Source organism: Paralichthys olivaceus, chromosome 4 (genome assembly GCF_024713975.1).
Source record: "Paralichthys olivaceus isolate ysfri-2021 chromosome 4, ASM2471397v2, whole genome shotgun sequence".
Taxonomy (NCBI): Eukaryota; Metazoa; Chordata; class Actinopteri; order Pleuronectiformes; family Paralichthyidae; genus Paralichthys; species Paralichthys olivaceus.
In genome coordinates, this window is record NC_091096.1 from 18,542,526 (window position 1) to 18,555,215 (window position 12,690).

General features: G+C 39.7%; 1 protein-coding gene across 1 annotated transcript; it reads left to right on the forward strand.

Moving 5' to 3' along the window:
• Positions 1-1,102: 1,102 nt before the first annotated feature.
• Positions 1,103-11,700, forward strand: tmc1 (transmembrane channel-like 1). The gene is made up of 20 exons (XM_020093660.2): positions 1,103-1,959; positions 3,503-3,526; positions 3,771-4,254; positions 4,361-4,555; positions 4,656-4,746; positions 4,839-4,920; positions 5,026-5,132; positions 5,702-5,800; positions 5,953-6,095; positions 6,178-6,322; positions 6,407-6,601; positions 7,086-7,265; positions 7,352-7,504; positions 8,199-8,327; positions 8,442-8,509; positions 8,620-8,859; positions 8,933-9,058; positions 9,186-9,264; positions 9,722-9,827; positions 10,102-11,700. The coding sequence occupies exons 1-20, from the start codon at positions 1,923-1,925 to the stop codon at positions 10,326-10,328; spliced, it is 2,910 nt and encodes a 969-aa protein (XP_019949219.2). The 5' UTR covers positions 1,103-1,922; the 3' UTR covers positions 10,329-11,700.
• Positions 11,701-12,690: the final 990 nt, after the last annotated feature.

The window sequence follows — 12,690 nt, forward strand, 5'->3', positions numbered from 1 at the left end:
TCAGAAATCTGCACAAAAGGTAAATTTCTATTTGTGTTCTTCACTAACTGAGTGGATCAATATTTTAAAAAAATATAGTTTTATCTGTATCAGTTGTAAAATATCCTGTTGCTTCTTTGAAATGTTTTGTAGTCTGGCGTTAATCCTGATATATTATGTGCTGCATTGCCATATCCATTTCCAGTCACATGCATCTTGCAGTTGCTGCAGTTTGTTTCAATGCTACTCTGCTCAGATGGCCTTGATGACCTCCATCACCTCTGCGTTCAATGATTCCTCGAAATTGCAGCCAACTTTAGCACCAGGACACTGATATGTCTCCTGCTCTTTTCCGTCCACAAGCACACGAGTTCATACACATATAGACAAACAGACAGACATGATAGACTTTCTCCACATGTGCCAGCACAAACATACACAGACTCAGACACACATGCAGAAAACAAGTAGGTTTAGGATAAAAATAATCTTTCACAAGGCAGAGGTGTCTTTTTCTACTTATAGTATTGAACAACACTGCCCTCTGCAGGTTCATGGGCTTTGTGGGTTCATGCACAGCTTGTTGGCCAATGTCCTGTCAGTATGACCCCATACTCAAATACATTTTCAGGTAAAATTTGAAATATTTTGAATTTTATCATTAACTGTTGTTTTACTGATGGGACAGGGTTTAAACATGAAACAGGGAGAGAGAGCAGGGAAGACAAAGGACCAGGTTGGAACTGAATGTATTTAACATTGGAGTTAACCTTATACCAACCTTATCAACCCTTAAAATATCCTTAATCAATCCTTACACTAACCTTAAACCTAAAATGTATTAGTTCTCTAATGTGACTTTTTTTTTTACCATAGTTATTATACAACTACATATAAAAAAGCACACATTCAGATGTGTCATATGACTGCACTGATCCAGAAACCTACATAACCACACAAGTCTAAGACAAGACAATTTCTTCATCACACACAACTCACAGATGAATAGTTAGCATTATACTTTAAAAATAAGAGAAACAGACTGACTGATGCCTTTGAGCCTTTTTATTTATTAATATATACAATTTTTAATTAATTTACTTAAAGGAAGTATATGCAGTAAATGTTCCAGCTGGCAAAGTGTTGAATCGTGCACCTGCAGCTCTGGTGGTATGTACCCTGACTATTCGACTATCAGGTCACCCCTTCTTATTGAGATACAGTACAAACCTCTAATGAAAGCAAATTTTTAAAAAGCAAATTCAAATAAATAGTTGTTCAAGGACCAGTATCATGGTCTAGATGAATTTAGCTATTTTATTCACTGCCGCTGATTCAGATATGATGGGGATGTGGGTGTGACTGTACACTGATAACAGTCCCTAGATAGACAATGTCCTTATTTCATGAAGAAAAGCAGATTGTGGATCACAAGCACATTCAGCTACGTAAGGTGAATGTGACTGTTGAATATCTCCTGTTAGTGAACAGCTGAGTCATTTGTTATGATAGTATTAAGACAAAAGAGCCATGACCCACATTTAGGCCTACTGCTCTCACAGCCTTTGTGTTTTTTTTATTTGTCTCACACACATACTCACACTCAAAACATTCACAGACACACATTCACAGCTGCATAAAGGCTGTCATAACTGATCTGAATAATTGATTGCCAGTGAAATTGCGTGGCTCTAGGGTTTCCATGCCGTCTTTGTCCCTGTTTCGGGTCGATGGGTGGTGAGGAAAAAGTGAACTTCTCATGCGAGTTGCTCATCATTGTTCCAGCCCCTTGACACACACACACACACACACACACGCTGGCACACGCACACACACACACACACACACACACACTGTAAAGATGCAGCAGGTAGAAGACCACCTCATATGCCCACTGGATGCTGGAATGACTGTTGTAGGAGACACAGCACCATGAGAGGAAGATGCCTCGGGACGGTCTGATCACCGCTGAGAACGAGAGTAAGATATAACATATTCAAATTTAAAAAGACAATTTCTGCTCTGCTGTGCATATTTTTATAATGCTGTATGGTTTTTAATGGAGGATGTTCATTATGTGTACATGTTCAGATAAAACACGTCATAGATTTACCTGCCATTATCTGCTATATGTTTTGTTTATTTTTGTAGTTTGTGCCAACATGTTCATAAGGAGAATATACAGTATTTCAGATTATCAAAAATAAACAAGTCCGTTTAGTTTTATACGTATCTATTGATTTGTTTATTTCCCAGAGATAATTCAGAGAAACAGGAACTTGATACTCATGTACTGCATGCAGGATTTCTAGCCGGGGCTAAGTCCCTGTCCCTGCTCAGACCTTTCTAATTTTAAAAAGGTCCCAATTTTTTTAAATTTCTGTTGTTGTTACAACAGAAATAAAAGTTTAAAAAAGATGTTCGTAAATGATCGGTCTCTGAGTGTGCAGTGTGTGTTTTCGATATAGATATATTTTGTACTATATCTATTGTGTTTAGTGGAGCCTTAAGTTCAGTTAGAACATACAAGTGAAAAATGGTAAAGCTACTCCTTGAGTTTCTAAGTTCAATGATTGATAAAAAGCAATCCGTCCTCCACCACTAACACACATATACACTACTTTCTTGCATCCTCCTTCTTTCCCTGCATATTTGGGAGCTGGCCTCTGGCCCTTGTGTTTCCTCTGTCCTTGTGGGCTTAGCCGACCCGTCTCCCTTCATTAGACCATTGTTTGTCTCTTTTGTGCCGCTCTACTGCACATGGCCGTAATGACCCGGGTGCTTGCCACTCCGGTTACACTAAGGACACACATCAAAGGGCCAACTACATAAATATCTGTTCAGTCTGTCAGTGGTCCTTTTTGTTGTCCTCTTCATCCCCTTTAATGCAGTACAATAGTGCCAGGTACACAATGAGTCAGACTATGAACTCTGCCAGTGAAAGGGGTCATGACTGTTTTTATAGACATAATAAATGGACTGGATTTATGAAGTTGAGTTCATCAGAGCAGGCAGTTTTTGGTAATCCCATGGAGAAAGTTGCATATATATTTAATCATTAAAAATGCTAATAATACCAACAATAGGTTTTTTCGTACATTACAAAGTTCAAAACAAAGTCGCTTGCTTTACAGAAATATGATATAAATCATCTAAAATTAGAATATAAAATCGTACTAAAAGATTATGAATCATAATGAAAAAACATACAAAAAGGAAACAATATGAACCATGATGATGAGGTTATGATCACCTCATTTAACTGAACTGTTTAGAGTCTGACCAGAATGCTGCAGAAGATGCACTGATTTACTGTAATGCTATGACACATGAGGCATCTGTATCAGGTTTGGAAGTCTGAGACTAAATGTTAAAACTCTGAAGACAAAAGAAAAGTTGTGGCAGCATAAAATAGCAAATTGATTCCAATTCGTCACAAGATGAGAGAAGTGAAAATTAAAAGGTTTTGCAAATCACTTTTCCCTTTTTCAATTTTCCCATTGACATTGTGTTTATTTTACAGGTGACATTGAACTGGAATTTACAGGTGAGTTTTTTTTTTTTACATCATAACATAAATCACTGCTGCCACCATGTGCTTAATATTGCTTCATCACCTGGGACTCTACTTTTTCAATAGATACAATCCTATTTGCCCTTCTGTCATGACCTGTGTCCACCTGTGTATGAATGGGTGAATGTGGCTTCTACTGGTCGATAAGACAATTTATAATACACTCCAGTAATGTGTGCAGCATACTGAATAACTCAACATTCACGTTTTACTGCAGGTGTTGAGGATGAAGTTTCCACTCTTCAAGAGGAGCTTGACAGGGGACGACACAGAGGGAAAAGAAGGGATGGTGACAGAGAGAAAAAGAAGAGGGGGAATAGGAGGAGGAAAGGCGCATCTAAAGAAACGGTAGAAGGGGAAGAAGAATTGCAGAACAGGCTTGACAAAAGAGAAAGGAGGAGAAAGAGAGCAAAACGCGATCAAGAAGCAAAAGGACGAGAGAGGGATGAGGAGGAGCAGGCCAAAACAAAAAGTGGTAAGAAGGCAAAAACAAGGAAGAATGTCAAAAATGAGAAAACAAGAAAAATGGAGGAAAAGGAGGAGGAGGAACAAGGAGAGGCTGAAGAAAGAAAAACCAAGGGAAAAAGGAAGCATGGAGGTGCCATAAATGAAGAGAAAGAAGAAGATGGAGGTAAACACACAGTAAAGGAGAAAGCACAGGAAGTTAAGAAGAAAAAGCACAAGAAAGTAGTTGAAACAAGGTAAAGTATCATCTCACAATACCTGCAGTTTCCTGTACTGAAGAAACTAGTGGATCATGCTCATGTGGAGCTGCAACCTTAAACACATTACTCTCATGTGTCTCAGTTCAGAGCAGGAGATGAGTGAGGAAGCCAATGAAGAAGATGAGGAGGAGAATGTTGAGGAGAAGGAGTTGAGGCCAGAGTCTCTGTCGCCGGAGGAGCTGGAGAAACTGAAGGAGGCTGTGGACGAGAGGAAGAAACTGATCCAAAGTCTGAGGGGAAAACCCTGGCGAATGAAAAAGAAACTCATCACTTTGCGGTACTTTACTTTGTAGTATGACAAAAGTGGGACTGCCCCCCCAACTGCAATTCAAGATACCACCTGTAAATCTTTCAATCATTCGCCTGCTCTCTTACAGAGAGTCTCAGGAGTTTGTGGAGAAATATGAGGGAGCTCTGGGAAAAGGGAAAGGCAGAAGGCTCTATGCTTACAAGGTCATGATGACCAAGGCAAGGAATCACTGACTTTTATATACAATATAATTTAGATCATATTTTAAAGGAATCCAAGATGCATTTTCATTTGATTTATTTTTTATTAGAAATGGATGAAGTTTCAACGGGACTTTGAAAACTTCAAAACTGTTTGCATTCCATGGGAGATGAAAATAAAGGAGATTGAAAGTGGGTTTGTTTGTATATACATACATATAGAGTGAGTTTCCAATTTAAAGTGTTGAAGTTATTAGTGTAATGATCATCATTACTTTTATTCCCTCTGCCTGTCAGGTCATTTTGGCTCCTCAGTTGCTTCTTACTTTATCTTCCTGAGGTGGATGTATGGCATCAACATGATTCTGTTTGGTCTGACCTTTGGCCTGGTGATGGTTCCAGAGGTATGGTGCCATTTGTCATCAAAACTTCCTTATTATTAGTTTTGTCTCTCAGTCAGACATTATTCTGGTGGTCTTTGTAACTTACTTTTTCTCATTCTATATCCTTCCTTTTGGACACATAACCATATCTTCTTGTCAACCTTTCTGGCTATTGAAGTTTAGTTGTTAATTAAAAAACACTGCTTTCAGTATAGTAGGTATTGGATGTCTTGTAAATCTCCTTAACAGGGATGAGAGTACCCCAAGGACAAGGGCTTATTTTGTCCTGTTTTTATCAGTTTAGAATCAGTCCAACTCTCATCACACTGTTGATTGGTTGTAACTAAAATCAAATAATTTCTCTCTGCTACTGAGAGGGTTAGTCATGATTTATTTCATCATGTCTGGATTGCTGCAATTCTTTAAATTCCACCCAAGTAAACATGAATACAATGCCTCTTGAGGAGAAACCTCTTATTTAAAAATAATTTTATTGTCTTCACATACTGTTCAGTTCAAAATAATTTGTTTCCCTTTAAAGAGGGGACAACATTACATTAGTGTTGTTGTTGTTGTTGTTGTTGTTACAGGCATTGATGGGTAGGCCCTATGGCAGCATCTCAAGAAAAACTGTCCCCAGGGCAGAGGAGGCCAGTGCCATGGACTTTGCTGTCTTATGGGACTGTGGGGTAAGTTGACATCATGCTAACCTCACCCACTTTAAACAGTGTTGTATGTTGCCTTGTTACATATATCTGATTGGCAGTTCAAAAAAAAGAGGTTTGGCAGCTACAAATTTGAAAATCTGTGATATTACGGTGACAGAAATTTGTATTCACAGGGTTATGCTCAGTATTCCGTCCTTTTCTATGGTTACTACAACAACCAGCGTGCCATTGGCTGGCTTAAGTTCCGTATGCCTCTGTCATACTTCCTGGTCGGTGTGGGAACTGTGGCCTATAGCTACATGGTGGTCATAAGAACGTAAGTTTATTATGACTACAAACAATGAACTGATCTCTCTGAGGCTGTGTTCTGCTCAACCTGTGATGATCTCTTATCAAAGGATGGCCCGTAATTCAAACGAGTCAGGGGTTGGAGACGATAACAGCTTTAATTTCAGCTGGAAGATGTTCACCAGTTGGGACTACCTGATAGGAAACCCTGAAACTGCAGACAACAAGTTTGCCTCCATCACCACCAGTTTCAAGGTCAGTGCAGTGTTACTGTTTTTGTCTTTTTAAGTAAGTGTTGCCATTTCTGATACAATCAAAAACGTCCTCCTTCCTCTAAAGGAGGCCATCTTAGAGGAACAGGAGAGCCACAAGGACGATAACATCCACCTGACACGTTTTCTGCGGGTGCTGGCCAACTTCCTGGTCTTGTGTTGTTTGGCAGGAAGTGGATACCTCATCTACTTTGTAGTGCGTCGCTCTCAGAAGTTTGCCCTAGACGGACTGGATAATCACACCTGGTGGGAAAGGAATGAGGTAGAAATGAAAGATGGAGAAACAGGGAATCATTTACACTGTGTGGTGTGATTGTCTTTTTTAAAGCATTACCACAACAGAATCATTTTGAAAATTGCTGTGTCCTTTCCTTAGTGCATCACTTTGTGGTGGAATAGTTCTCTTGAGTAACACTCCAAAATCCTAACATCTTAGTATGTACGATCATTTATTTTGCTACTTTTCCAATAGTAAATAATAACAACTAACGCTAAATATGCTCAGTATCTGTTTTTATATATGTTTGGGACACAGCCACTGCGCTGTGTACTGGGAGTTATGGAGCTAAACCCATCCATAGGATTCTAGTATAAAGCCTGAGCCATAAAAATCAAATAGTGAAAATGTTTATATTGTCTATAACATGACTAGAAACATAACAATATACAGACCATAAAGTCCTCTATGCTGTCTATTTGTGTTCCCACATGTGATATGAGGTTTCTGAGAGCCATGTGTTTCTCAGGTAAACATGGTCATGTCTCTACTGGGGATGTTCTGCCCCATGCTGTTTGACGTCATCAGCGCCCTGGAGAACTACCACCCGCGTGTCGCCCTGCAGTGGCAGCTGGGTCGCATATTTGCCCTCTTCCTGGGAAACCTCTACACCTTCATCATCGCATTGATGGACGAGATCAACCTCAAAGTGAGAATGCGTTTGGACGTGTGAGATACTTTTGTAATGTCACATTTTGATTGATGGGAAAGCGTGTGTGTGTATTTCTGTCTCAGAGGGAGGAGGAAAAGATCATAAAGTATAATATAACCATGTGGGAAGTCAGTCTTTACAACAGCTCAGTATCAGAAAACAGCACTGCTCCTCCCGTCACTATCCAACCTGCTGATGTCCCCAGAGGGCCCTGCTGGGAGACCATGGTGGGACAGGTCAGTGTGACTACATGATTATATGACTGAGTACAAAGCAAAGTCAGCTAACATTTCCCCACACCATTTTCCCAATAACAATTTTATCTCATTTCAGTTCATAATTGTTTTTCTCTGTCATCAGCACTAAAGTGGCAAAGACAGTTTCTATGTAACTTTTCTAGTTGAGACAGCTTTTACTTTACTGGTCTTAAAACCTATACATTATGTCACAATTTTAATTTATTTTTTATTTTAACAACAATGATTTCTGATGGAAATATAAAATAAGATCTTATCACTTTTAGAAATCAAAAATCAGAAAAATACAAACTTCTTTTCAGTCTGAATGAAATGATTTGCTGTGTTTATTAGAATCCTGCGAGGGCCAGGCCAAGTCAGACGACTTTATTTATTGATGGCTAAAGTTACCAAACTATTACTGGCCTTCCCTTTAAATGAAATACAATGTATTTTGTATTGGGTTGGACATAAACTTAGTTTCACTGTGTCCTTAGAAGTAAACATTTACAATAAACACTGCAAACATGTTAACATAAATGTTACGTATTACCACTGTAACCTCAGGGGATTGTTGTGAGACAAACAGCTATTCTAGCTTTAATATTACAATTGCAATCAAATGTTACCAAATATTACAAATATGTTACCAATGTTATCAAATATATTGATCGTCATGTTTCATCCTCTGCAGGAGTTTGTCCGGCTGATCATATCTGATACCATGACAACCTACATCACGCTGCTCATTGGTGATTTCCTGAGAGCTGTGCTCGTTCGTTTTCTCAACTACTGCTGGTGTTGGGACCTGGAGGCAGGATTTGTGAGTCATCTTTTATAACTGATGACTGCGCACATGTTCAAGATCATTTTAGTGCACCTGGCTATGAGTCACAGCAGAGGGTTATCTTTGTCTCATTTGTGTTGTTTGTGAAAGCCTTCCTACTCAGAGTTTGATGTCAGTGGGAACGTCCTGAGCCTGATCTTCAATCAAGGAATGATATGGTAAAAAAATGAATGTCTCGTTTCTGTGCCTTAACCAGTGTGATATAATACTGTGATTGACAGCAACACTTGAGGCTTCTCCTCCAGTCCCTCTTTTCCTTGTCCTCCAGGATGGGTGCGTTCTATGCCCCCTGTCTCCCTGCCTTGAACGTCCTCCGGCTCCATGTGTCCATGTACCTGCAGTGCTGGGCGGTGATGTGCTGTAACGTGCCACAGGAAAGAGTCTTCAAGGCCTCCGGATCCAATAACTTTTACATGGCCATGTTGTTGGTCATCCTCTTCCTGTCCACCCTTCCAGCCATTTACACCATCGTTACCATTCCTCCTTCCTTTGACTGTGGACCCTTCAGGTAATTGGGCTCCTTCATGGGATGTGGATTTTACAGTGAGATGACTTTGATTCAATCATTCTCCTCTCCTCAGTGGGAAAAAACGTATGTTTGATGTCATCCAGGAGACGCTGGAGTCCGACTTCCCTGCCTGGTTTGGTAAAGTGTTCAGCTATGCTTCTAACCCTGGACTGGTGCTGCCCTTCATACTGCTCATGGTGTGAGTCAGCAAACACCCAGCAGCAGACGTCATGAACATACGTTATATCTTTAACACATTTTCTTTTAGTCGTATAGCTGCAGGTTTGATAATATGATGACAATATTAATGTTATTTTATATTTTAGACTAGCCATCTATTACTTGCAATCCACATCCAAGAGCTACAAAGAAGTTAATATGGAATTGAAGAAAAAACTACAAACGGTAACCAAAACTATATTGATTATTATAAAGTGATTTATGTTCTTTTGAATACGTCTGACACATGACAGTCACAATTTAGGTGAAGAGGGTGGAAAGATTTGTTCACGAAAAAACATAATTTCTAAATATAGAAGGGACATTTAACTTCTAGACAAGTAAAGGTAAAAAATTGCAGGAGCTTTCTTGTTTGTTATTTTATTTACCACATTTACTTTTCCAATACATTTTTTTAGCAGCGGTTTAAAAAATCAAACAAAATGCTCTGTGTGGTGTCTGGCTAACTGCTGTAGGTGTATTAGTATCATTGCTCCAGCAGAGGGCAGCAGAGTAACTGACAGTGCATCACTCATCAGTGTGTCACGAGCTGAATAAAACTCATCCGAGGACTAATGTATACTTTCTGAAACTTGTTTCTACATTTATTAACTAAAATAATTGATTGCGTGTCTCTTTCAAGCAAAATGAGGAAAACAAGAAGAAGAACAAAAGAGCAGCACTGAAAGCACAAATGGACCTGGAGGAGGCCCGAGGTGCAACATCAGAGACTGCACAGCAACAAGAGAGTGAGACTTCCCTTCTGTTCTTTTCTAATGAAATATAACATCAAATTACATCATTTGTCATTTCAATACTAATTTTATCCTAATTTACAAACTTTGTCTCTCGTCTCAAATCACAAAGGCCTGAAACTGACAACATGTAGAATAAAGATTTTTGAACAGTCTAAACTCTAGTTGAATACATCTGTTATTAATTCTTCCAGTGTACTTTTCCTGAGCTGCGTTATTATTTCCTACCAACGTCTGAAATGCCTCCTATCTTGACTTTCGCTTTCAGCAGATGGAGACGAACAACATGGCAGCAGTCACAAGCCGCATCATGGTAAGAACGGACGCAACCCTCAGCCTCCTATTGGAGACCAAGAACGCCAACCTCTGGCCACCAGGGCTCCTGTCTCCAGGCCCTATCACCACGACAACCACGGCACTCCCGGGTACCTGCCTGGGTTCTCTCTGCAAAGTGAACCGAGGGTGAACAGGGTGTCAAGCCTGCAGAGACACTGAGCTGTGAAAACAGCATGGCAGTGACAGAGACAGAAAACAAAGCACTTTACTGACAATTGGTGTTCAACTGCAAACAGTGAACTGAGAGGAATGAGACTTGAAATATTAATTTTTGTGAAAGGATCTATTCACAATTTAAAGAGACATGAGTGTTTAGATGAGATTAATTTAACTTTTTCCTCAAATGTTGCACAATGGTTCTTATGTCTGTCAGTGTTGTTTGAAAACACTAATCAGTAGTGAATTAAAACTGCAGTATTATTTTGAAATATGTAAAATGCATGTCTTTAAGCTACATTGGTCAAATGTGGGTGTGCTCTCCATTGTCACAGAAAATACAGAGATCAGTCCTGCTTGATTTAATCAGAGCAGCTCAATACAACAAAGCTATTATTACCTCTGCCAAGGAGGTTATGTTGTTGTCTGCATTTGTTTGTTTATCAACAGCATTATGGGGAAACTCCGGGACAGAAATTAAAAATTAAAGGTTTGGTGCTGATATGGATCAGAGGGCAGATCTAGGAATTAAAAACTAAAAAAACTAAAAAACATTTCTGTTGATTTCTCAGAGACTAATTGAACGATCCAGGGGAGTGATATTTACGAGTGTGTCGAATTTGGTGTGGATCCAAATAAAATCTGGATCTGGTGAATTTAAATGTGGTTTCACAAGGGGACAGTCGGGCCTAGGCGCAGTGATGAACTCTACCGAGTGACATTCTAGTTTTTTGGACTGCATACATTTTTCTGCATACTCCATTTTTGTCTTTAGAGACATATAGGATAATATTTTATTTGGTTTAAATTTCCTAATCATGTCAGTTATATTACAAACTATAATCATTTTAAACTACACAGACAAATCCTTTTCTTGTGGCTTCATGGAAATGCAATCTGTGACTGATAAGATCAATCACTCATCTCTGAATGGACTGACTGAAGTCTGTTATTTAGCTGTGAACATGTATATGACTCACTCAGACCTGGACACACTTACAGAGCGACACATTATCCTTCATTTGGATTCTAATTTAAATGTCACGTGTAAATCTGTTCACTGGTCTCCCATGACCCATATCATGTAGCTTGGTCGTCTAAAGTAAAAGCTGGATGACCATTGGCGTTCCAGTAGCTGATCTGCACTTGTACACTGAGTGGTCCTGTCAGTCAACCTGTCATCTAGCTCAGCTGTCAGTCTACGTGGTGCTGTGTCATTAGTCAGACTTTATCAACCGGAAATTCAATATATTGATGGTCATTGAAAAGTCTTGCTCGTATTTAATTGAAATTGAAGCTCCACACAATGTAAGGGTTACCTCTGAGGAGTAAGTGCTGGGTCTAAATCATTAAAGACAACACGTTGATAAGCCCATAATGCCACTGACATTAAATCACAGAGCCAATCAGATCCACTTCCATTGAGGCTCATGATCAATTCATGGCAACTAAGCATTAAATATTCATTCTGCAGTTATTTGAGATCATCATGATGATTTATTCTTTTACAAAGAGCCAAGGATTGTCAGTCACATTATTAAATGAGGACAGAGAGACACTATTAGGAGATAAGTAAATGTCCATCTACTCTGTAAATTGGAGACTCTTTTATAAATGTTCTCACTCTTATTTGTCCAGGTATGACCAACCACCTGCCCGCTGTTTCACCCCATTACTGGATTCGTTTTTTGGCTCTGTCCCAGTTTCCCTCCTTGTTGGTACAATGTGACAGAAAACTGAGCCCTGACAGGATGCACCTGACCGGATATCTCAATGTCAACTGTACCACAACGGGCATCTCTGGTTCACCAACACTACGGAAGGGCGAGGTGGGACATTGTGGGACTACAAGAGCCGATTTAACTCTTCGGATTGTGTTGTGTTTTGCTTATGAGAGCAAAGATTAACACTTAGGGTGGAAAGTTGGAATGTGTCTTGAGACTAAATGCATCCAGGCCTTCTTTAAGCCTACGTCCAGTACAGTGAGGAGGAGGCATGAAGAGTGTATGAATGCAGGAAGTGGAGGGGCACAATCAGGAGGAGGAGCTAAATGAGGAGGACGTGAAAAGCTTGTCTCTCAGGTACAAGCCCTCAAGCCAGCATTCGTATAACCCTCGCAAGTGTGGTGCTCTTTGTGTCAGCGTCCCTGCGTCTCCTATTTCCTCCTGCATTATTCAGGAGGGTCAGATCTGACATTTGACCATAACCGCCCAGGTAGTAGCTGCAGCTTTATGCATTAGAGCTGGAAACCCATCATGTTGACAATTCAGTCTACATCCTTCAGTCATTTCTGTTGTCCCCTTCCAGCACTGGTCTTTAAAAACACATTTTTTATATCTGTCTTAAAACAAAGATAAACATGGGT

What these genes read in the sequence shown, in the direction of transcription:
- tmc1 (XM_020093660.2), top strand. Translation starts at nt 1,923, where the DNA reads ATGCCTCGGGACGGTCTGATCACCGCTGAGAACGAGA. An exon ending in GAAAATAAAGGAGATTGAAA is followed by an intron (nt 4,921 to 5,025) that starts GTGGGTTTGTTT and finishes TCTGCCTGTCAG; the next exon opens with GTCATTTTGGCTCCTCAGTT. An exon ending in GGGACCTGGAGGCAGGATTT is followed by an intron (nt 8,328 to 8,441) that starts GTGAGTCATCTT and finishes TGTTTGTGAAAG; the next exon opens with CCTTCCTACTCAGAGTTTGA.